Source organism: Myotis daubentonii, chromosome 3, assembly GCF_963259705.1.
Source record: "Myotis daubentonii chromosome 3, mMyoDau2.1, whole genome shotgun sequence".
In the NCBI taxonomy this organism is placed as follows: Eukaryota; Metazoa; Chordata; class Mammalia; order Chiroptera; family Vespertilionidae; genus Myotis; species Myotis daubentonii.
The window spans coordinates 199,264,319-199,289,903 of record NC_081842.1 but is presented as its reverse complement, the minus strand read 5'-3'; the positions used below and the strand labels follow the sequence as shown (position 1 = coordinate 199,289,903).

At 47.3% G+C, this 25,585-nt stretch overlaps 1 protein-coding gene across 2 annotated transcripts; it reads right to left on the bottom strand.

Annotated features, from left to right (window-relative positions):
- Nucleotides 1-241: 241 nt before the first annotated feature.
- BSDC1 (BSD domain containing 1) lies at nt 242-25,047 on the bottom strand. Of its 2 annotated transcripts, XM_059690352.1 has the most exons (12): nt 24,990-25,047; nt 24,680-24,740; nt 18,915-19,031; nt 16,203-16,370; nt 13,437-13,491; nt 11,754-11,869; nt 11,255-11,323; nt 11,010-11,088; nt 10,472-10,651; nt 9,520-9,999; nt 3,107-3,210; nt 242-1,706 (listed from the first exon to the last, which is right to left on the bottom strand). In XM_059690352.1, exons 1-12 carry the CDS (start codon nt 24,998-25,000, stop codon nt 1,674-1,676), a joined length of 1,473 nt encoding a protein of 490 aa, XP_059546335.1. In that variant the 5' UTR covers nt 25,001-25,047; the 3' UTR covers nt 242-1,673. The 2 variants fall into 2 exon arrangements, with proteins under 2 accessions (XP_059546335.1, XP_059546336.1); XM_059690353.1 differs by lacking the exon at nt 10,472-10,651 and having other exon boundaries at nt 24,990-25,038.
- Between the last annotated feature and the right edge of the window lie 538 nt (nt 25,048-25,585).

Sequence of the window (25,585 nt, the reverse complement as noted above, 5' to 3'; positions counted from 1 at the left end):
GAAGCACCGGGAATGCAGAATTGGCCTCTAACTTCTAGTCTTGGTGAGAAGCCTGTTGGGAGTCCTGCCCCTTCCTCATTCCGAAGGCCAAGTTGAGTCTGAGATGAGGACAGGACTTCCTCAGAATCCAGGCTACCCCCCCACTCCCAAAGGTTCTAAGCAGGAAGCCACTCGGCACATCATGAATGTCCTGCCCCAGCTGCCATGGGGGAGAAGAACAGACCCCCAGACATCTTCCAGCTTCTGTTGAATCTCTTTAATGCTGTTAACGACAAGTCTGGAAAAGGTTCAGGACAAAGTTCTTTTTTCTTTCTTTTTTTAATTACAAAACTAACAGCTGTTAGAATCTTTTTTTTTTCTCCTTTTTTTCTTTTCCCAGCTACAAAATACTCTGGGGAGATGCATTATAATTTAAAATATATAATATTGCACAAACAACCAAAAGATTAATTAAACTAAAGAAATAATTACAAAGAGAAAAACCCCATCCCATCAAACAGATTCCGCATTCTCTCCGCCCCACCCTCACTCCTTGGGATCCCAGCCACGCTCCCATGAAATCATCGGTGAACACCAGACTACGGACTAGAATACAGAGCAGCACTAAGCACCAGCGCCGCCAGGGATTCCTGCAGCCCTGCATTCCCCCAGAGAGGTGCAGCTTTAGCAGAGTGGAGGGTGAGAGACAAAGACGGGTCTGCCTTCAAGAGGAGCTTTCTCAGAAGCCTTTTTCAGAAGAGCTCCCTTGTAGAAGCAGAAGGGCTGAGGCAGAGAAATTGGGCTTACCCGAGTTGTAAGTACTCAGCTTTGATCACTGCTCTGTACCACTGCGAGCTGGCTTATGTCCTAAGATCCAGGTGAATTGAGGTGGGTAGCTGGCTGGACAAAGTACCCCGCCAGGCATCGCACAGAAGGGCCTGAAGTGGCCCCTCCCTTCGTGGGGAGGGGGAGAAAAGCAAGAGCAGAGTCTTGCAGGTGGCACAGCTGGGCTAAGGACTTGGGTGCATCTGACATGAGGAAGCCCTGGGAAAGGTGCTGGGGACATCCCAGCTGGGCTGGATGAGAGGAGATGGGAACTCAGGGTTTGGTCTCTAGATTCTGAACCACAAGGAACCTTTCTGGGAATGGAAATGCCTGGAAAGGGGAGATTCCCAAGAGAGGCTAATTCCCAGAATCAAACGTCTCTTACCCACCGGAATAAGAACCAAACTGTTTGCCATCCCTATCTAGCCAATGGCAGGTGGCATGTCTTTCCTTGCCTGCTTACGGGTGGACAGTGTGTTGACGTGGCTTCTTCCGAGAGACTGGTGGTTCAGCTTCTGTCCACACAGGAAGGAGGGATGGAGCTATCCCTTGGGACTTCCCAGCAAGAGTCCCCAGGAACAGGGTATTCAGCATAGAAATGTAGGCTCTTCCGGTGAGGGGGCAGGTTTCCTCCCCCTTAGGTCATCCTATGGTTGGCACAAGTCAGAGTTCTTGGTTTGTGAGCCCCTTCCCAGATGTGAGCAGAGGCCCACAGGGCCAGCAAGAAGCAACTCAGAATCTGTGCCTAGAGCTCTGGTTGAGAGGCCACTTGGGGGACATTCTTGGTCAGTGTCTTCCAGGGCTGGGCTGAGACGATCGAGGGAAATGGGAGGTGCTGTGGGAGGGGGAGCTGCTTGCTCTGGCTCCCCTCATTCCCAGTCCTCCCACTCTACATCTTCCAGCTGCAAATGGGAGAGGACAATGGAGAGCACAAATACCAATTTATTCCTCAAACCCAGACCCAAAGCTCCCCTTGCTGCCTCCATTTCCAGATAGCCCCCCCCAAGCCCCCGCCTGCCCTGGGCCATACCTGCCCACGAGGGTGAACCACGGTCTTAAGGAATGTGTCTGGGAGCAGAGCTGCCCTCTGCCTAAGGGGTGCGTCTGCTGCTCTGATCATTCCAGACCCAAAGGAAATGTTCCCACCAACCAACACTTGTCTCTACAAGGGGACACCTGCCCACAGGAACGAAGTCAGCAATTCCTTAACAAAAACTTGTCGCCTGCTGAGCAGCTAAGCAGATGGCTCAGAGAGGCAGAGAGCTTGAGAGTGGCACTAAAATTAGAAGCAAGCGTGGCCCTGGACTACAGGTGCTTACGGGGTCTTCACTAGGGGCTCCGGCACCCGAGTCCTCAGCTAAAGTCTTCCCAGGCAACTTTCTCTTGGCCTGCTGATCCCTGCTATGACAAGTTCCAGAATAACTCTGCTAGGAAGCCTGGATGTCAGGCTTTAAAAGAAGGCTGCAAAGATACAAAAGCCATGACAGGACACCAGGGCCTTTCTGCTTGGGTATCATGAAGTCACAGGTACAAAATGCTCTCGCATGGGTCACTGCCTCCTCTCAGGCTTCAGTTTTCCAATCTGAAAACCAAGGCCCTCCCGGGCCTCTAATCTGTTTACCTCTTTAGCAGGTGCAGGAGCTACATGGTGGACAGTGGAAGTAACACGGACTTGAATCAGATGTCTGGGCTGGAGCCTCAGTCCTGTTGTTTACTAGCTGTGAGAGTTTTTTTCCTAGCTTCTCATTAAAAATGATTTTTTAATTTTGAGAGGTAGTGAAGAATGAGCTCATAACTGGACTGGGTCTTGTGGTGGTTTTGGTAACATACACTAGTGCTCCCAAGTCCCAGGCACAATGCTTAATGTGTCGATCATTGTCTATCACAGCTTATAAGCTTATAATGATTAATTCCATGTTTTAGGCTAAGTGATTAGCCCTAGATCACACTGTCTTTTGTCTCCAAGGCTAGAAATCTGCTCAGGTCCCAGCCTGGGGGACCATGAGTCAGGAGGTCTGGGGTAGGGTTTGGCAACTGTATTTTTTAATAGTTCCTTGGTGATTCTGACACAGAGCTAATGTCAGGAACTCTCCCTTTCTTCCCTCCTGGAACTGAGGGGAAGCACAGCCTACCAATGACAACTGCTCAGGCCTGAGTGGGAGGTCCCCGCTCTCTTTCTGCAGGCTGCCACCTCGGATAGGCACAGGGTCCACCCTGAGGGAACAGTTGGGCTTGATGGGGAGAGGCCTCAGACCCTGAGATCGCTGGGCTTGCTTCCCTGTGGCCAACCAGGTCCACTCACCTCACCCGAGGCATCCACTTTGGAAAGTGCCATCTGCACTTCTTCTTCAGTCATGTCCAAGTCAAAGTCCTTCTCCCAGTCCTCGCTGATGTCTGTGCTTGAGCCTAGAACCAAAATCCACAGTGTCCAAGTCAGAGAGGGGTGTGTGAAGGTCAAAGCTGGAGATAATGGCACTCTTTAAAAGGACCTGACAAATACACAACAAAGGTCTTCGCCTTCTGCTGCTGTTCTAGTTCACTTTCCACTTTTAGGAATCTAAGGAAAAATCCTAGATTCAGTAAACAATGTGGTCACCCTGACCGGTTTGGCTCAGTGAATAGGGCGTTGGCCTGCGGACTGAAGGGTCCCAGGTTCAATTCCAGTCAAGGGCATGTACCTTGGTTGTGGGCACATCCCCAGTAGGAGGTGTGCTGGAGGCAGCTGATCGATGTTTCTCTCTCATCGATGTCTCTAGTTCTCTATCTCTCTCCCTTCATCTCTGTAAAAAAATCAATAAAATATATTTAAAACAAACAAAAAAAAAACAAAACTAAACACAATGTGGTCAAAAGAATGTTCACTGTAGTGCTGCTATAGTGATGAAAACTTTAAAAATCACCTGAAAATCCACTGATAAGAGAATTACAAACATAAATAAATGGTGTAGTGATGTGATGGAACATTATGTGGCTTTTAAAGGTGAGGCTGCAGAACATGTACATGACAAATAGTATTAAACTATACTATTAAGTGAGGAAAAGCAAGTTACTGAATAGTAGAGAAGCACTTTGGTTCCAAGGTTCCCTGGGAGCCACAAAAATCTTCCAGAAAAAATAATGAACCTCTTCCTCTTTACTCCCTCCATTCTGCCTACACTGATCTTGCTACACTAGTGGTTCTCAACCTTCCGAATGCCGCGACCCTTTAATACAGTTCCTCATGTTGTGGTGACCCCCAATTTCATTGTTACAAATTGAACATAATTAAAGCACAGTGATTATGCCGAAACCGGTTTGGCTCAGTGGATAGAGCGTCGGCCTGCGGACTGAAGGGTCCCAGGTTCGGTTCCGGTCAGGGGCATGTGCCTGGGTTGCGGGCACATCCCCAGTGGGAGATGTGCAGGAGGCAGCTGATCGATGTTTCTCTCTCATCGATGTTTCTAACTCTCTATCTTTCTCCCTTCCTCTCTGTAAAAAATCAATAAAATATATTTAAAAAAAAATAAAGCACAGTGATTAATCACAAAATAATATGTAATTATATATGTGTTAGGCGACCCCTGCGACCCCAAAGGGGTCGCGACCCACAGGTTGAGAACCACTGTGCTACAGCTAAAGCACCAGGCACATTCCCACTGCAGGGTCTTTGCATGGGCTGTTCCCTACACCTGGAATTCTCCTATATCCACAAGCCAACTTCCTAACTTCCTGTACACCTTTACTCAAAGCTCACCATCTAAGTATGGCCTACCCTAACCATCTTTTAATCTTATTTTCTAACATCCTTTTAAATTGCAACCTATTCCCCTCACTCTGCTCTAGTTGTTCTTTTTTCCATTGTTTTGTCACTTTCTAGCATATATCATCAGATTTAATATGCTTATTGTCTAATAATATAGGAGTTAAAATGAGAGCTCCCCAAGAGCAGGCAGGGTATTGGTTTTATTTCCCCACATACTCCAAGTGACTAGAACACATAGCTTGTACCAATAAAATATTCATGGGCCCTTTCTCTAAACCAGGGGTTGGTAAACCATGGCCCATGGACCAAATCCACCCTCTGTTTTTTGGAAATAAAATGTCGTACAAACATTGCCTATGGCTGCTTGAGGCTACAACAGCACAGCTGAGTAGTTGAGACAGAGACTCTATGCCCCCAAAGTCTAATTTATTTGTGATCTGGACCTATACGTTTTTCTATACAGAACAAGTTTATCCATCCCTGTTCTAGGCGATTCTGATGCCTGCTAAAGTTTGACAACCACTGCTCTAAAAATTCCTATTTGGTTATGATTTCTTACAAGCAAATATTTTAAAAATGTACATTGAAAGTTATTACTAAGAAGAAAGCTACAAATATAGTTCCTGTAAAAAAAATATATGCAGTAAGATTCCATTTTAGAAATATGCTCACAGATGTATGCACACATGCAGAAAAGTTCAGCAAGATATCCAAAAAAATACTAACAATAGTTATCCCTAGGTGATGAGGTCATGGGGTAATTTTTCTTGGTGTGGTTTTTTTCCCCCAAAGAAACATATATTACTCTGTAATCTTTTTTTTTTTAAGCACCTTTAAAAAATGTGGGCCCCTGATACCAACATTGACTCGTAATATCTCCTTATTTCTTGTCTAACTTGCTCTTCACCAGGTGCCTAGGGTCTCAGCCCCCACATTCCTGATAAGGGGTCTCACACTGTGCTCTCTTCCTAGCCACCTAGCTAACTATAAGCAGTGTGGTAAGAGCATGGTCTATGGAACCAAGCCGATCTGGGTGGAATCCCGACTCTCTCATTTACTGTAGTCTTGAGCAAGTTACTCTGAGCTTCAGTCTACTTATAAATAAAGATAAAACCACTCTCTCTGCAAAGAACCACTGGAGGAGCTTATGAGAATGCAGACTCCCGCTCCCCCAACCCCCTCATTCAGACTCAGCAATCTAGGGGATGGCCCAGAATTCTGCAGGAACCTGGGGGATTCTGTGTAGACTAGAGCCTTTCAGTTTGATACAAGACAGTGTTAATATTATAAATAGCAGTGGAAAGTGCCCGTACCTTAAGTACATAGTGGACATTTAACAAATGGAGCCCTTAAAGGCCTCTTCTCAAAGTTAAGTGATGTTGCACACGGACCCACAGCTAGTCAGGGGCAGATGTGCCACCAAGACCCAGTTCTTCTGATCCACATCTAAGTGTCCCTGTGCTTTCAGAACACTTTGGCCACCTGACAGTGCAGCTCCCTGTGAGGTAGAAGCCAGACTCCTGGCTGATTTGTCACTTCAGAGCTGTGGCTGTGGCCATGACAGCTTTCTCTAGCCTCAGTTGTCCTTTAGGGATTTGAAACTCTCTTCTTCAGGGCTTAAATGCTAGGGCAGACGCTTCAGAAAACAGAGTATCAGCTAAACTTTTTGGAGCACTTCCCATCCACCCTCTAAGGTAGGTATTTACATCCTGGTTGACAGATGAGAAAATGAAGGCTTTGAGTGGCAGAGATGTGAACCAGGGCTCTGCCATCTGCCTTGTCCCACCATCCAGTTCCGTCACCCAAGGAGAGTAGTAAGATCTCCATTATACTGTGCATGTGGCAGAAGACTCATCTATGCAACGATCATTTTAGACTTCATGATGGAGTTTTTCTGTTTTTTTGATTACTAACCTCAGGTAGGAAGCAAATCTGCAAAGACGGGCATTGCACTGGGACCTGGGAGACCCTGTGGTGAGACCCCAGGAAAGACTGCTGCACCCAGAGACCTAGCCTCTCTCGTGTCATTTTAGGAAGTAACACAAGTGGGAAAGGAGTCACTCTGTCTCTAAGTCTCCATCTTCCTTTTAAGATTTACTCTTTCTACTCTGCTCCCACTGCCCTACCCTCATCTAAGACCCTGGCTTCCCCTCACTGACTACAACTACTTCTGGTGGGTCTCATCCCCGCGTGCACTGCAGACAGTAAAACAGAGTGGTCAGGAGCTTTTGCTGCATCTTCCCCCAAATCTCCTTTTGTCCAGTCTCTCTCACCCACCACTCATTTTTTCTGGTCATGTTCTCTGATGGGATTCCAAATGGAACCTATAATTCTTTAACCCTACAACTGTTTCACCGCTATCCCTCCCTTGTCCAGCTAGGATTCCATGAGCCATCATTCTAATCACTTCTTGCATGTACTTGACTCTCTCCTTTTCTTCCACTGATTTCACCTGGCTAAACTTGAACCCTAGTTAAATCCAACTCCCCATCTGCTCTGTGCCTGCACCTGAGCAACTGAATGTGGCTGGACAAAAGTGCAATAGTGCTGACTGGTGTCTCCAAGTTAATGACCATTACCTCCAATGGGCCCTTAGTACCACCCACCCAGCAACCACACACTACCTGTTGGTCCATCACCTACTCATCCACTCTCCTAAATGACTATTTCATACTTTTCTAAATACTTATTGGGTAGGTGACTGACCTGTTTCCTACTAATAAAAAATGGGGAATACTGCACAGAACTCACAGGGCTTTTGTGAAGATTGAGTGATTATGCATATCGTGCTTAGCACAGAGCTATATGAACATACAGAAAGTGTTCAGAGACCAGTACCTCTTATTGTCATCATTTCTCCAAAGCAGGGCTCTACTCAAATTTCTTCCTTGATTAAGCACCTGGAACAATTACCCCCAGTTGATAGAGGCGTAAACGGAGGCTTAGAGATCAGTAACTTTTCTGAATCACTTGGCTTATGAGCAAAGTTGGGATTTGAACCCACAGCCTCCCCATGTGAGGCTCTTAGTACAGGTTGGGCATAAAATATAAGCAGCATGCCCCGCTGCTTTGTGGCACTAAGTCCAACCTTCTAAATTCAGCTTAAGTTCTTAAGTTCTATTTCTGAGCCAATCCATTCACCCTCTTGTTCCTCCCTCTCATAGGAACAATACAGAAAAGTGGGCTTTGGTCACCACCCCTTCAATGTGCCCCATGCCCTCTGCTATATGGACTTTGTAGGCACACTGAGCCTGGACTACTTCCCCGCACCTGCCCCAAACTCTCCAACTCTCCTATACAATGCTTGTCTCCTCGGTGAAAGACTCGCTGACGCCGAGAAGTTCCTTCTTTCTTTGACCTTCTCCAATACCAAGTCTGTCCCACACTGCTTCATGTGTCATCATAAAGACTGCAGCTTTTGCCCCTCCCTCCTCAGTGTCTCACAAAGAATAGGTAGGAGCTCAATGGATGACCTCACTGAGCCAGTCAGAAGGAAAGCACTCTGTTTGGAAACTAGAAACCCTGCAGTTTCCATTAGGGAGCAGGGGAGGGTGTAGTGGGGTCTGTTTCCCACCCACTGCAGCAAACCAGTCCCTCATGTGCCAGCAGGCCAGCACTCACCAGATGGGCAAGCTGTGTGGCTGACTGGTACTGAGTGCTGGCAAAGACAGGATGCATGTGTGTGTGAGGAGTTGAGGGAAGGTCTTGCTGGCCATCAGCTACCTCTAGAGAGGTATTTTTGAATGTGGCAAAGAAATTGACAACAGCCAAAACCGGTCTGGCTCAGTGGATAGAGCGTCGGCCTGCGGACTGAAGGGTCCCAGGTTCGATTTCGGTCAAGGGCATGTACCTGGGTTGCAGGCACATCCCCAGTAGGAGATGTGCAGGAGGCAGCTGATTGATGTTTCTGACTATCTCTCTCCCTTCCTCTCTGTATAAAAAAATCAATAAAATATATTAAAAAAAAAAAAAGAAATTGACAACAAAGCTATGATTGTTAATTCTAGGAGTTAGAGAGGTTCCCCCTGTGACATCAAGTCAAAGAGTCTCCAGACTAAAATTCCATTATACAGATTAGAAACTAAAGCTTATTACTTAAGTTGGCTCACAGGAAGTTCATGAGTATTAACTTTATTCTTTAAAATGTACATGTAGCCCTACCCGGTTTGGCTCAGTGGATAGAGCACTGGCCTGCAGACTGAAGGGTCCCAGGTTTGATTCTGGCCAAGGGCACATACCTTGGTTGCAGGCTTGACCTGGGAGGTAACCAATCTATGTTTCGCTCTCTGTGTCTTTCCCTTCCACTCTCTCTAAAAATCAATGGAAAATATCCTCGAGTGAGGATTAACAAAAAACCCCCCAAAACTGTACATGTAAGTTTTGTTTATGTATTTTATAATTATAATTAATGAAGGCTTAGGGAAGCTAAATGACTTTCCTAAGGTCACCCAGGAGAGAAGACCCTTGACATCAATCAGTGTCACCGGAATACCCACCTCAAGATAAGATTAAATTGTCCAAAAGGATAGAAATGGGTACAGTGTGGTAGGAGGTTAAGGGCGTGGCCTTCAAGTCAGACAGACTTAAGTCTGAATCTGGGTTGGCCACTGTGGCCATGTGACTTGAGCAAGTTACTTAATATTTCTGAGCCTCACTTTCTTCATCTGTAAAATGAGGACAGTAACCCTGACCTCACTGGGTTGTAAGATGTGAGAAATTAAAAGCAATGCTACAAACTTTAGCACAGGACCTGACATAAACCTTATTTTGTAAGATGCACTTTAATCAGTGTATTTTAGAATTGGACTAAGGTAATAAATAATATATAGTAACAGTCATCACACTGGTATCACAAATAAAGGACAGCTGCTCCTAGGATCCTCACAAGGGTCAAGGAGATCGGTCTGCCTTGTGAGGTCTCAACTCTCAGCTGCCCTGCCCCACACGTTCCCTGGGCTCTGGCCTTGACTTACCTTTCTTCCCATTGTTGGAAGGTGTAGATTTCCCACTGTCCGAGTTCAGCTCAAACACCCGTAAGTCTGTGAGCACCTCCTCCCTGAGGGTCTCTACTCTGGCTGGAGGCCTGGGCTCTGGGCCACTGGGGCGACCGGCAGCGGTGTGGGGCTTAGACTGAGCTGGGGGTGGGGGTCCAGTCTCGCCCACATCCACAGCCAGGTTCTGTTCCTCCAAAGAGGCCTCTAGCAGCTTTTGGGACAGGTCCTTGGGCAGTACTGGTGCCTCAGGTGTGGCGGCAGATTTGGCAACCTGGGTCACGAGGGAGATGCTCTCGCTGCTCTCGGATGGAGTGACTTCTGTTGGAGGCTCGACGGGAGTCACCAGATTCTCTTCACAGGGACTCTGGGGGCCAGGTCCTCCTTCAAGGGATGTGCACGTTTTGGCCACAGGAACCTTTGCCTCTTTTGGAGGTGTGGGTGAAATGCCCACAAGCTCCTCTGTCGAGAGAGAAAGCAGGGAAAGCGGGCAATGTGCTGGGTCAGCCCCAAGACAACCTTGAAGCTCCTGAAGACAGGCCTCGGTTGCTTCCCAAGTTTACTCTGAACAAGACGAAAGGGTGCCAGTTCCCCCCCTCCATCAGGCTCTGCCACATCCTGGGTGTATGATCTCAGGCAAAGCGCTTAGTGTCTGTTTTTAACTTTTCTTTAACTTACTTGCCTCACTTATAAAAGAGGATAGTGAGTTGTGGTAATGACCATATATATAAAGCTCTTAGCACAGGTGGGGTATATAATATAGGCACTTAATACATAAATGTGCTAATATTACATCATGCAGGTGGCTCTCACACTGTCAAAAGCTGAGCTGCCACAGAGCATGCTTAGCTCCCTCCGTAAGCCAGCGGTTCCCAAGTCTGGCTGGGCATTAATATTGCTAGGGGAGCTTGTTAAATACAAGTTTGGCCCTGACCTGTGTGACTCAGTTGGTTGGAGCGTCGTCCCGTCCAGTATACCGAAAAGTCATGGGTTCGATTGCCCAGCTGGGCACAAACCCAGGTTGCGGGTTCAATCCCGTCGAGGCATGTACAAGAGGCAGTTGATTGATGTTTCTTTCTGACATGGATGTTTTTCTCTCTCTCTCTTCCTCTCTCTAAAAATAAATTTTAAAACAGTAACAAAAACCCCCAAAAAACAAAAAACCCCGTAAGTTTGGCCACAGAATCTTACAAGAGGGGATAAGGGGCTCTGGGATTTCCATAAGCATCCCAGGTGACTCTGCAGTAGCTGGTCCATGGCTGGCAGGGTAATCTGCTGCAACTGACACAGAAGATTAGGTGCTTTCTGTACCTAGGATCCCACCAGCCTTGGGAAACATCTCATCAGCTCAGCCTACCCTTAGCACGCACACTCAGTACTCTTCCCTGGGTGCCACGTCTCTCCAGGCTTCAGAGAGAATGGCCAGGCAGGCCCCCACAGGCAGGACCTGTTACCTGCCCAATACTTCTTACCTTCTTCCTCCTCCCATCTAGGCTCCTCAGAGATGCTTTGTTCTGCCCGCTGCTTCAGGGCATCCCTCCGGGCCTGCTCCTGAATGTGGGGGAGCAGATGTCGAGAACAGTCAGAGCACCCTCTTCCTAGATCTGGTCCTGACCCCAGAACTCTTGGCACCCTGTGTCCCCTTCTTCCCTCAACAAAATCCAGCCCACTTCCCCCATGGCTAAGTGGAGCACCTAGCCAGGCTAGGCCAGCATACCTGCTCCAGCTGATGAACTTTATAAAAATACCGATGCCAGAATTCTGAGTGGGAAACAGCTGCGGGCACCTGCGGGGAGGGGACAGCAAAGATGAAACTTCTGGAGTGGTTGTGTGGGGTCTGCATCCCAGCCTTACCAGCCAGCTCCTAGCCACTCTGGATTTCAAATACAGTGAGAGGCTGAGCAGTGATTATCAGAGTATTTCCAACCCACACCCCACTCCTGCTACTACCTTCCTGGCCTAGGATGGCCCAGGAGCGAGAAAAGGAATTCCACCAGGCTTTGCCAGTCCTTCCATTTCTCACCATGATGGCCAGAAACCTGGCATATCAATCCCCCCGTGCATATTCTCGGCTCAGGAACTGGCTGATTTGGCTCTGTAGGGTCTCCCACTGCTCTCTAAGCCAGATGACTCTGAAATGACTCAGGATATGTCTCTCCCACCTCCCGACACCTCAAGCTGGGAGCTGGCTGAGGTCCTGCCAGCTGGGCCCTCACCATCTTGGTGTAGAGGGCCCGGATGGAGGGGCTGCCTACAAGGAGCTCTGAGATCTCCCCCTTCTTCTCCTCCAAGCAGAACTGGGAAAGCCAGGCGTCAAACAATTCCGGGGGCCCTGTAGAGGGACAGACACTGATGGTCAGTTCCCTGGGTCTGGGGAAAGAACACTGGGCCTACAGAAAACACACCTACGCCTGGTCATGGATAAGGTTTTTTCCAAAGCCATTTGGCCCAAGGTGGGGAGTAAGGTAGGGTGAAGGGGTGGGTGATATCAGGGGCAGCACCCACATGACCTCCAGGAGGGCTGCAGACTCCATCTCTCCCATGCCTACTCACTGTGCAGCCCACTGCCCTTGGCCACTGGATCTCCTCTCTCAAAGAGCTGTTCTCAGGTTACCAGTGACTCACACTGCCAGATCCAATGGCTACTTCTCTGTCCTCCCTCATGTGACCAATCCAGTTTATGACTCGGAGCCACTGCTTCCCTCTTGAAAATCCTGCAGATCCAGGGGTCCAAGTATCCCCTGGACACGTCCACTTGCACAGGTGCTGCAAACCCAACTCATTTTCTTTCCTGCCCAACCTGACCCACCTAGTGATCCAATGGAAACCTGAGGACGCTTCTAGACATGTACTTTCCTCTTCATTCCTCCTGCCACCTCCTAGGTTCTGGCCCTATCTCTGATGTGAGGACTGCTACCAAGCCTCCTAAATGTCTTCCTGTCTTCTATCTCTCCCTCTATTTCATCCTTCACAACACTGTCCGAGCTCTTTTATATAATGTAAAATCTGATCACCTCAGGCCTCAAAACCCTTCAATAGTTCCCTATAGGAAGGCTTTTAAAGCTACGGTCCAAAGATGGGCTTCAAAGGGTCAAAGAATTCCCATTTTGCATATAAAAGTTTGTGAAGAGAGGACCTGTCATTTCCAACAGATTTTTAAAGGCCCTTTTGACTTAAAAAAAAAAAATGTTAAGCAGCACTACCTTGAGCATTTTAGGACAAAATTCAAACTGCTCAGTCTGACACCGAAAGCATTCCAATCTGGCTTCCACCGCATCTCTCACTGCTTTCATTCCCTCACACGCAGCCTGTAATCCAACCTTCCCCAATGCCAGCTGCTCCCTGTTCTTTCTGGACCTTCTGCTTAAACACCCCGCACCCCACTTTAAAGATAAAGTTAATTTACTGCTAATTCATCCTTAAAACAGCAATTCCAGTGTCACACCCTAGTTTCCCAGGCTAGGTTGGGTGCCATCCCTCTGGGTTCCCACTGCCCACATCGTTCTATAGAAGCTGTCACTCCAAATCTAACACCTTTGTTTTATTCACTATTTCTTGTTTCCCTCTCCGAACAGCAGGTTCCTGAAAGTCTAGACCAGGTGAGGGTTTGACTCATTTCTGACCTCCAGCTCCCAGCCCGGGGCTTGCTGTACCAAGGGGTTTAGCAAACAGGCAGGCAACGGGACTGGGAGGGAGCCTGAGCTATGGATGAGGGAGAGGGTCAAAGCCTTTGCAGACAGGGATGAAGAGAGCCTGGGTGCAGGGAGGACGAGGGACCATCAACCCATCCCACCAGATCTAAGGTACACACACGCCCCACTCTGGTCCCTCTACACAGGGGATGCTTAGCCCTTGGTCTCCCTGCCCTGCACGCCCACCCCCTCACCGCTACCCCTCACCATCTGGTTCGTTGCAGTAGGTTGCCGGGTCTGACTGCAGGCTATAGAGACGAGCCTGTAAGAAACAGAGAAGATTCTTCAATGAGGCGGTAGAGCCGCCTCCCCAGATGCAGAGATGCAGATCTTTGGGAAGGCTCTGACTGGGAAGACCATCACCCTTGAGGTTGAGCCCATTGAGAATATCAAAAGCAAAGTCCAAGACAAGGAGGGCATCCCGCCTGCCCAACAGCGCCTGATGTTTGTGGGCAAACAACTGGAGGATGGCTGCACTCTTTCAGACTACAGCATTCAGAGAGGACGCCCTACACTGGTGCTTTGTCTACAGGGTGGCATCATCGAGCCCTCCCTTCTCCAGCTCTCCCAGAAGATGATGTCACAAGTGTTACACCTGCCCGCACCCCCAAGCTGTTCAAGTCCCGAAAGAAGTGAGGCCACACCAACAACCTGTCCCCCCGGAAGAAGGTTAATAAATAAGGCCTCTCCACCACTTCCCCCAGCCCACAGGACTGACTGCCTTCTGCCTGAACCCAGTGGCACTGGGACCTCAATAAAGTTTCCCTTTTGTTGACTGGAGCAATAAAGAAAAAAACGACAGCCAGGCTGGTGCGGCTCAGTGGTTGAACATCGACCTCTGAACCAGGAGGTTATAGTTCCATTCCCAGTCAGGGCACATGCCAGGGTTACGGGCTGGATCCCCAGTGTGGGGGCGTGTAGGAGGCAGCCGATCAATGATTCTCTCTCATCATTGAAGCTTCTATCTCTCTTTCCTTCTCCTTTCCTCTCTGAAATCAATAAAAATATATTAAAAAAAACAACAACACAGAAAAAGGAACATAAATTCTGGGAGGCTAGACAAAGTAAGCATCCCCTCTCTGCCAGAGTACCCAACCAACCACAGCCCAGGTTCTCTCCTGTTGGTTACCATACCCACAGGACACTTGTCAATTAAAACAGGCTAGGGAGGGAAGTGCTGGGCTAGGAGTCCAAAAGTAGGCTCTGAGAAAAATGATCTTTCACCTAATATTATTACACTAAGAAAATACAGGGTAAACAGGCTACAAAATTATATGTATAAAATGCTTCTGAATTATGTGAAATTAGAAAAACTAATGCAAAAGTATTAATAAGGTCCAAATTTATGGACAAGTTTTGAAACAATATAACTTCTCCAAGTTAAAACCATTCATCAAGAATCTCTTAATTTCATAGCCATCCGCCAAGTGAACTGTAAGCTGTGTTCCAATCAGGGCCATGGAAGTGGCAAACGTTGGCTGGTAAGCAGAAAGCCCACCTCCCTTCCTCAGTATTACATGAAGCATGGCTGGCTGGCTGCATCAGAACTGCAGCAAGTGGTTTGGGTGATTCACTGTTATAATTTAAAGACCTGTAATTTTAAAATTTTCATAATTCCACTCAAATTTCACTAAGTGGTGGTGCCAATTCTTGGAATTCAGTACGTTTGGAATGGAAATTCAATGTGGTAAAATGCTATGAAGGAGGCCAAATTGCTACACCACCACGGGATTTAGGAGAAAATACTCCATGACATCCAAGAAGTAATGATGAGAAAATAAAATGCGGTAGAAATATAGACATCCTCCTCCCATACATGTATTCCTATTGGAAGTTAGTTTTAAATAACCCAAATATGGAGCAGATCATGTCTGTAAAGATGCTTCATACAGCATTCCTCATTATGGTTGAAATCTGAAAGGAATCCAAATGTGCAACACAGGGAAGTGACTAAATAAACTATGCTAGCCCTAGCCAGTTTTGCTCAGTGGATAGAGCTTCAGCCTATGGATTGAAGGGCCCTGGGTTCAATTCCAGTCAAGGGCACATGCATGGGTTGCAGGCTCCATCCCCAGGAGGGGGCATGCAGGAGGCAGCCAATCAATGATTCTCTCTCATCATTGATGTTTCTGTCTCTCTCTCCCTCTCCCTTCCTCTCTGAAGTCAATAAAAATATATTAAAAAAAAAGAAATAAATTATGCCATATTCATTTTAAAGACATTAAAAATGATGGTGATTAGGAAAGATGCTAAGTTTATTATAAATTTTTCAAAAGCAGGTAACAAAATTGCATGTATAAAGTGCCTTTTTTGTTAAAAAGAAAAAACCCAAAACTATCTTTACCCATGTTTGTAAACAAAAAGAAATGACCGGCACCCTAACCGGTTTGGCTCAGTGAATAGAGCGCCGGCCTGCGGACTGAAGGGTCCCGGGTTCGATTCCGGCCAAGGGCATGTACTTTGGTTGCGGGCACATCCCCAGTCGGGGGTATGCAAGAGGCAGCTGATCGATGTTTCTAACTCTCTATCCCTCTCCCTTCCTCTCTGTAAAAAATCAATAAAATATATAAAAAAGAAAAGAAAAAAGAAATGACAGGCTAGCCTTGGCCAGGTAGCTTAGTTGGTTAGAGCATCATCCCAATACACCAGTACTCCCCTCTACACTCTTTCTGTGCTGCTCCTTCTTTAAAAGAAAGAAAAGGAAGGAAGGAAGGAAGGGAGGGAGGGAGGGAGGGAGGGAGGGAGGGAGGGAAGGAAGGGCAGGCTATACATCAACAAGAAATCAGTGATTCTTTTTGACTGATGGGATTATGAGTTTAGAAATAATTATCTTCTTGCTTATCGGTATTCTAAAATTCAGTTATATACATATATTTACTTTTTAGCCAAAACACACATTGCTTTTGTGAGTACACGTGGGAGGCTAGAGCTCAGTGCTGTTAGACAACTGCAGGGAAAGCCACTAGTGAATACCTTGGTGCCATCATAGAGCTCAGCTGTGCCAGAGGGTGTGCCCATCAGGGTGATGACATCGCAGTCGATGGTTTTGTCTGCTGAGGGAGCAAAGGTGTCGGAGATCACCCCTAGGAAGTCAGACAAACCCTTCTTCATTTTCTCCGTCGCCCCCGAGGAGCCTTCAGTCTGAAAAGACAAGCCAGCAGAGGAAGCAAGTGGTCCAGGATCAGGCTATAATCTGGGGCATGGGGCATAGAGCAGCTAAGTATCAGGGGCAAAAATTTACTGTGTATGTGGGGACCAGGGAAGTGCTCACAACTTCTCACTCCATCTCTGGGGCTGGAGAAGGAGAGAGAGGCAGCCAGGGTTCCCATCCCCCAGATGGGGGTGCAGAATAGGGCTGCAGTAGGCCTCTGTAGGTCAGAGCAGAGCTCCTTTGATTGGCTGTTTCATCAAAATTTCAAGGCCAGCCAGACTGAGCAAAAATTGACAGGTGAGGAGTCATGCCATAGACATTCAGTGGGGAAGACCTATGTGATGAGAAAGGTACTAGCTGTAGAATCAAACTTTAGTTTGAATCCTAGCTCTACTACTTGCTGATATGAGACCTAAACCCTCCTTGAGTCTATGTTTCCTTTTCTGTAAAATTCAGATAAATATATTTCCTTCAGAGGGCTACTGTGAAGATTAAAAAGATATGGCATGTGAGTTTCAACACCAAAAAAAAAAAAAAAGAAAGAAAGAAAAAAAGAGAGATAAGGCATTCACGAAGCCTGGCATTCAGCAAACATTTAATAAATAGCAATACTGTAATATCACAATTTCATCATCATGATTGCTCAGGAAGTGGAATATTTTCTATGAAGTCTGAGGAAGTATGGGCTGGATCAGAACACTGTCTTGCCTAGAGGCAAGCCTAGGACCAGCTGAGGGCCAATGTATGGACACCAAGCTTGAGCCACATTGGTCAGAATGTCCTCAAGCAAGCAAGGATGAAATGCTAAGAGACAGGGTCAGGACCTCATGGAAAATTATAATATTTATTCCTAACTAGGCTGCCCAGGCTTTTTATTTATTTTTTTTGCCCTAGCACTTTAAACTAGAACCTATCTCAGTGCCTAGAACAAGTTAGCACAGTATACAATCCTATTTTTGGAATAAAAAAGGAATAAACAAATCAAAGAAACAAGTGCTGTCTGCTGCTGGCTGGACTTATCGCAGTTCAGCAGCGTTACCACTTGTCTTTCATGCTCATCTGTAGCTGTGGTTAGCAGGCAGACAGTATTTTACAACATTCAACAAAACAAGCTTGGTAAAAAACTGCCAAACATGTTTTTCATAACATGGCCTCTAGTCACAGGGCAACTGATTCAACTGGTGAGCAAATGAAGAAATTGCAATCTGTCCCATCACTAAAGGGAAAACTATAATAAAAAACCAGTATACTGCTCTAACCGGTTTGGCTCAGTGGATAGAGCGTTGGCCTGCGGACTGAAAGGTCCCAGGTTCGATTCCGGTCAAGGGCATGTACCTTGGTTGCAGGCACATCCCCAGTGGGAGGTGTGCAGGAGGCAGCTGATCGATGTTTCTCTCTCATCGATGTTTCTAACTTTCTATCCCTCTCCCTTCCTCTCTGTAAAAAATCAATAAAATACATTTTTAAAAAAACAACAGTATACTGTACTTCATCAGAAACTTGAGACTTGCAGGGATATGTTTGACTAAATACAATTTTCTCTTCCACACTGACTTCAGAATCAAACTCCTATGTCAGAAGAGGATTCCAATGCACAGCTGTGATGAATAAAAACAGGGCCAGTAAAAATGTAAGCTGGCACACCTTTCTCGAGGGTAGTTTTGCAATAGATATTAAAAGGCCTAAAACTATACTCACCCTAGGATCCCTTCCAATATTTTATTAGAAAGAAAATGTGAAAGGCAAAGATTTAGCAATCAGAATGTTCACTGTACCTCTGTTTACAATACTGGGGGAAAATGAAATAGGAAACTAGGAACTGGTTAAAGCCACATAATAGAATACCATGCCATTTGTGAAGCCACAGAATGAGGTTTGTAATGATGAAGTAAAAAAGTAGGTTACAGCCCTGGATAGTGTAGCTCAGTTTGTTGGAGTGTCATCCTGTGCACTGAAAGGTGGCGGGTTCAACTCCCAGTCAGGACACATAGCCAGGTTGCAAGATCAATCCCCAGTTGGGGTGCGGATGGGAGGCAACCAATAGATGTTTTTCCCTACCCTCCCCCTGCCCCCCGCCCTTCCTCTCTCTGAATTAAAAAAAAAAAAAAAAGATACGTTACAAAACATGGTCTTCATTTGATTCCAATTATGAAAAAAAAAAGTGTACCTAAGGGATATACTCCCACATAGTAACAGTAGTTATCTCTGGGAGATGGCATTTTGGATGTCTCTAGGCCTCTCTCTCTCTCTCTTTTTTCCTTTTACTTATCTGTATTTTCTAAATGATCTACAATGAATTATATTGGTAACAGGATAACATCTGCTAAGACAGTAAGAAGTGGGAAAGCTTATTAATACTTAATACATAGAAGGAGCTTGTTTGCTTGGCAGACACAATTCTTTCGAAGTGAGAGCCCATGGGAAAAACAATCACATAAAAGAAAAGTGGGAGAAAAGCTGGGAGCCTCCACCACGGTCTCAGAACAGGTCAGGCTGCGAGGGCCAGCCACTCCGAGGATACAGGTCGTACTCACAGCCAGCTTCTCCTTGACCACGCTGGCCGTGGCGGCGATGGTGCAGGCCGTGTCATGCTGCACCACCTGGGTGAACTCCGTCAGGTCCCGCTTCATGAACTCCAAGGCTTCGGAGGACTACGGAAGACAGAGCGGGATGCCAGAGCCAGCGGGCTCCCGCACCCTCTGTTCCTGTTCCCGGTGCCTCTTCAGTACCAGACAGACACACAGAAAACTCAAGTGACACGGGAAGCCCGGCCTCAGAAACAATGCTCACTTGTCCCAATTCCACAACTTGGTAACTGACAACAGAGAGCAAAGAGCTTCCTGCTGCTCTGAGAACTGAGTGTCAGCCCAGACGCTCACAAGCTGTGCAGCCAGAGAAACGCTCATCTAGTCCTCAGCCGTCTCCTATGAAACGGAGGGGACGAGCTCAGTGGGGTTAGGGGACACATATAGTCTGAAGACCAAGCAGACTGTTGCATTGCTTTGATATGCCTTAAGATGTGACATCTATTTCAGGTAACATGAAGAAAAGATTTTTTTTTTTTTATCAAAGGAAAGTGTTTCTATTTTTACTTTTTTTGTTATAGAAAAATTCAGTTGCAATGAGGCAGCTTGTGAAATTATTTGAAAGGTTTAGTAAACATGTTGAATTAATAACAATAGTTTAGAAAGCTTTTATGAGTAATTCTTGACAATTTAATACCAACAGAAAGGTGTGTAATTTTTACATTCAACAAATGGGGTGTTAACAGAAATACTTGATTGAATTCTCTTCGAGGCTTTCTTGGTCCCAAACATTCATTCATAGAACTCCTTTGGGCAGAATTGGTATTTGCTTCTGTTAGACCAGCGGTCGCCAACTTGTTGTCCCCAATGTCCGAAAGGTTGGCGACCTGCTGTGTTAGACCAATCTGCTTCTTACCCTGCACCAGAACCAGTTGGAGACAGTAGGCTCTCAGCTCTTGTCTAAGTCTTGCCTTGTCTTGCTTCATCCTCACCCTTCCTGGGCTACCTCTGTATCCGTCTGCAAGCCCTCTCATTTTACAAGCCCTCTCATTTTATGTAAGGATAGCCACTTGCAACATTTTAGCATATTTTTTAATACTCTGGTTGTGTTTTCTTTGGGGAAGGGCCTGCTTAGTTTTCAGCAACCTTGGAAGTCTCTGAGTGGGACACTCTCATCTATCAGCAAGAGGCTTCTCTGGGGGTGGGCTATATGCCCCGATATCAGACTCAGAACTATTTAGTTGGGGTAAAGGAGTTATTTATTAATTCTTTCTCTCAATCCACACTGCCACCACCTTAGTCTAGGCCAGTGGTCGGCAAACTGCAGCTCGCAAACCACATGCAGCTCTTTGGCCCTTTGAGTGTGGCTCTTCCACAAAATACTGACTTCTGCGCATGGGCCACGAAGTTTCAATCGCACTGTACATGCGCGCCCGCACGTGGTCTAAGCTGTGCCCCTCACTGAGCTCCAGCTGGCCTTCAAGTTTCTCAAATGCCCTAGCACCTTCCCTACTTCATGGTATCTGAACACATTATTCCTCTTCTTGACACATAGTTCTAACTCTTCAAAACAAAGAGAACAAATACAATGGTGAGCCCTCTCACCTGGCCAATTCCCGTTCCTACTTCAGATCTGTGCTTAAATGTCACTTCCCTGATGCCACCTCAGACTAGGTTGGCTCCTCTGCTTCATGTTCTAAGGGACTTGCACACTCTCTTAACATTTCTCATACCTTAGACTTATGACTACCCATCCAATGTCTATCTTCCTGCATAACCTGTGAGTTCCGTGAACATAGAGCCTATGTTTTCTGTTCACTGATGCTTCCCTGGGATCTGACATAGAGTCAGGCATGGAGTAGGTGCTCCAGAAATGTTTGCTTATTACCTTCACATGAACCAAGGCAACTTTAATGATAAAACCATCTGCATGATTTGATGAATGATTGTCTCTCTCACTAGACTGTGGGCTAGAAGGGGAAAAATATGAATAAACATGGTGCTTGCCTTCGAGAAAGGTCAGTCTACTGGGGAAATGCTCTCATAACAGTGCTGACAAGCAAGGACAGACTAGTGACCAGTGTATTATAGGGAGCTTGGAAAGACTTGGTGAAGGGAAGTGTGGATTATGAACGGGAGTCACCTAAGAAAGCCTGGGCATGGTGGGGTATGGGGTTTACTGAGGCCTATGGTATTTTAGTCCTAATGAACATAAAAGGTAAAGCATAAGTGATGAGGGATAAAGCCGGAGATGTTGCTGAGGGCAACCATGTAGCATCTGGTCAGCCTTGTGGGTGATGGAGAGCCACCAAAGGTTTAAAAGAGGTAGGACATGATGAGATCTGCTTTTCTTTTTTTTTTTTAATCCTCACCCAAGGATAGTTTCCATTGATTTATTTTAGAGAGAATAGAAGAGAAAGTGGGATGGGGAGAGAGAGACATCAATCAGTTGCCTCCCACATGCACCCCAATCTAGGCCGGGGATCGAACCTGTAATCCAGATACATCCCCCTAACTGGGAATCGAACCCGCAATCTCTTAGTGTGTGGGGTGATGTTTCAACCACTGAGCAACAATGGCTGGGACCAGATTTGCATTTTTTAATAGGTCATTTCAGGACTGATATGGTCCAGGGTGACAGGATTAGAAGAGGGAAGAAGACCAGTTAGGAGGCTGTTGCAATAGTCCAGGAAAGAAAACAGAAAAATATGAATAAGAACAGTGCTGGTAAGGATGGGACTGATTCAAGAAATATCAGGCATCCCTGACTGGTGTGGCTCAGTTGGTTGAGCACTGTCCCATTTACTAAGAGGTCACCAGTTCAATTCCAGGTCAGGGTACATGCCCAGGTTGCAGGCTCAATACCTAGTAGGGGGTGTACAGGAGGCAGCTGATCGATGTTCTCTCTCTGTCAAATCAATAAAAACATATTAAAAAAAAAGAAATAGCAGGCAAAAAAGGTGGATTTGGTAATTATATACCAGTATATGCACTGACTGAGAACAAGATAGAATCAAGAAGAGCCACTGGCTGCTAACCTAGATGACTAGGGTAGATCTAGTGCTGCCAACAAAGAGAAAACGCTGAAGGGGGAGCAGGCCTGAGAGACGATGATGACAATGACTCTGGTCATGTAGAATCAGCAGTGACTGAAATATCTGGATCAGTTGTCCAGAAGGAGTCTCTCAAACACTAAAGCTCAGAGAAAAGGACTGCGTCACCCTAACAAGAAAATGGAGGTCACCCAGGAAGAGTTTATAAACAGAGCAGTGGGCTAAGGACAAGGCCCCTTAGATACTACACCTTTAAGAGGAGGCAGAGGAAGAGGAACTCCTGAAAACAGTCAGAAAAGGAAAGATGGGGCAGCATGAGGAGAACTGAGAAAGAATCATGTCACTAAAGCCAAGGGAGTAGAGTTTCAAGAAAGAGGGAGTGATCACTAGTGTCAAATGCAGCAGAAAGGTGCAGGAAGATAAGGGCTGAAAACACCCACTGGATTTGGCAAGTGTAAGTAAGGCTGAGTGTGTATATAGATAAGTTTATATGTGGTGGCTTCAGGGGTGCAGAGGGAGTTAGAGAGATCATGTTGTTGACCTCAACAGGTTTGGCTCAGTGGATAGAGTTGGCTTACAGGCTGAAGGGTCCCAGGTTTGATTTTGGTTGGGAGCACATGCCTGGGTTGCGGGCTCGATCCTCAGTGCGGGGCGTGCAGGAGGCAGCCGATCAATGGTTCTCTCTCATCATTGATGTTTCTACTCTCTCTCCCTCTCTGAAATCAATAATAAATATAAATATAAATATAAATATAAATATAAATATAAATATAAATATAAATATAAATATAAATATATATATATTTTTTTTAAGTAAGAGCTAATGTTATCTCCTGGAAGTAAAAGAGGAAGTGACTTAACAGGGAACTTCAGGGAGGTGTTAGGTTTGAGGAAAGTTTCTAAAGGCAAGGGGAGAAGCAGCAAATTAGAGATTGAAAAAGTTGCTGGGGGGTATTCAGACTCAGATGAGTTTGGGAATCTGTGGCAGAAGAGCAATATAACTTTCTCGACCAGTATCTGTGGGAAAGCTCATACACACACACCACACAGTACAGGAAGTAAGGAGCAGAGGGAGGCAGATTGTAGCACCATCTCAGAGCAATAGTCTTTGGGGCAATTTGTGCCATGGGGTATAAGAGAACTGAGGGTGCTGGGAACTGAGTGGTCCAAATGGAGCCAGGGTAGAAATGAAGGCAGGAAGGCCAGGAAAGCACAGAAAGACTAAGAAAAAACGGACCCGTGGGCCTCAGTGGTTGAGCATCGATCCAAGAACCAAGAGGTTATTGGTTTGATTCCCAGTCAGGGCACATGCCCGGGTTGTGGGTTCGACTTCTCAATAGGGGGCGTGCAGGAGGCAGCCTATCTCTCATCAATGTTTCTATCTCTCTATCCCTCTCCCTTTTTCTCTCTCTAAAATCAATAAAAACATTTTTAAAAATATATTTCTTTATTGATTTCAGAGAGAAAGGGAGGAGATAGAAACATCAATGATGAGAGAGAATCATTGATCGGCTGCCTCCTGCACGCCCCCTACTGGGGATCAAGCCCACAACCTAGGCATGTGCCCTTGGCTGGAATTGAACCTGGGGCTCTTCAGTCCGCAGGCTGACGCTTTATCCACTGTGCCAAGCCGGCTAGGGCTAAAAACATATTTTTTAAAAAGTAAAGATGAGGAGCCAAGGCCTAAAGAGGTTAAGTAACTTGCCCAGGTTCATATAACAGGAAGTAGCTAAGAGACAGAAATTAACTCATTCTTCTCTTTAGGAATGGGGCATTGTTAAAGGCAGAAACAACAACAACAACACACACACACACACACACACACACACACACACAATTTTCAAATGAGAGTTCTCCAAGAACAAAGATGGAGAGCTAATCTACCTATTTTTCATGAGTATGGGAGACCAACCTTGAGGGAAACACACAGGTGGCCTTTCAAATGTGTTTGCTAAGTGAATGTCAGTAGACTGAGCAACAGGAACCAAGCTCCGTGGAGGTCTCTCCTATTAAACCTCCGTGTGGCATTCTCTTTCCTGGTCCTCCTCAAAACCCAAACAGTTCAGGGCAGCCTCAGACTTGCTGGCCTGGAGCTGAGAGGAGAACACAGCAGGGGAGGACAGAGATGCTCCCAGAGTAAAGGGCCGCTTCAACCGAGGGCAGAGCCTCCGGGAGGATGCTCTGAAGCAGCACTCATCCCAGTCGCTATTCCCGCAATTCATTCGGGTCCGGGCTGCCAGGCGAGCGTGGAATGAAACAGAAGCACACGGTGGCACTTCTCATCGGTGGAGCCAAGACTCACTCATCCCACCGGACGGTGAGCTCCGTGGGGCCGGGGATGCATCCGTTTGGCTAATATCGGTATCTCGGGGCCCGCTAGCGAGCGCTGGCTGTGGCACATCCGCCAATATTCCAATGACTACAGGACTAAGTTTCTATTGCTAGAACCCTTTAAGACCTACATTACAGGTTTCCTCTTCTAGGAAGTTGTACATTTCTCCTTCCTATGGCTTCCCACGGGAGGGGCGCTGCGGCCTTTAAAGTCTTTCCTTCACTGTGGCTAGTGTCCCACGGGTCTAAGTCGGATGGGTCTTTCCCGAGCCCGAAAGGGGCGAGAAGCAGGGAGAGAGTCCTTCTCATCCCCGACGGCCGGCGGGGCCGCGCCAAGCTGCACTGAGCGGTGCGGGTCCCTGGGGGAGGAAGGGAGTCGGCCCGGCTTACCTTTTCCTTGACCGCCTGGTAGCTCTGCTGCAGCCAGCTCCGCCACCATCCCACGTCCTCCCTGTGGGAGACAGAGACAGCTGGCAGCCCCGCAGTACGAGCGATCCGGCCTCAGTTTCCCCCCAGATGGGACCCCGGGGGCTGAGGCTTCAGACCGCTTCCCCACCCCCTCACATTGCGACCCCACCCCGCCTTTCCAGCCGCGTCCACCGCCACGCTGGCCTCCTGTTCTCCACGGGGACCCTGGCCCAGCACCCCAACCCTGGGAGAATTCGGGCCCCAACGCCCGAGAGCAGGATGACGGGCTCACCCTTCCGCCATCTTGCCCGCATGACATCACCACTATTTACCGACCTTTGACTTCCGACACGGCACCGCCCCCTTAAGCACCGCCCCGGAGCACTCGACCCAATCCTCGCGCGGACACCACCCTCAGGCCAATCGCCGCCCCGCTTTATAACCAGGCTCCGCCTCCTTGAGCTTGGCCCATTCTCTATCCAGAGTTCTCCCTTAAACCCCGCCCCCGAATGCTGGGTCCAATCCTCAGTTTTGTCTTAAGGCCCAAGCGTTAGCCCCGCCCCCACCGACCTCGGATCTTTGCGGGTATCAGCCATGGTCCCCTACGGTGGCCGCAGGGGCCTTGGCGGGTCCTCTGCGTGGTCGTGGGAAGCTGGGAGTGGAGGCGGGGAGGGGAGCGAGCCCCGCGGGAGCGAGCCCGGCCGGGGCCCGAACGTTTGGATCCCAGAGCGCAGGGCTAGGACCGCCCCCCTTTGTGAAACCTGCCGCGTAGTCGCTGTTTGGGGACTCTTCGGGCTGATTCAGCGAGCGCGGACGGGGGTGGGGTTGGGGGGGCTCTGGGCCAGTGATTCCTGGAGAACAATTCAGAGGTGACTTAACATGCAGCCT

What these genes read in the sequence shown, in the direction of transcription:
- BSDC1 (XM_059690352.1), bottom strand. An exon ending in CTACTGCAACGAACCAGATG is followed by an intron (nt 11,870 to 13,436) that starts GTGAGGGGTAGC and finishes GTCCCTCTACAG; the next exon opens with GGCCCCCGGAATTGTTTGAC. An exon ending in GGGCCCTCTACACCAAGATG is followed by an intron (nt 11,324 to 11,753) that starts GTGAGGGCCCAG and finishes CCCTCCCCGCAG; the next exon opens with GTGCCCGCAGCTGTTTCCCA.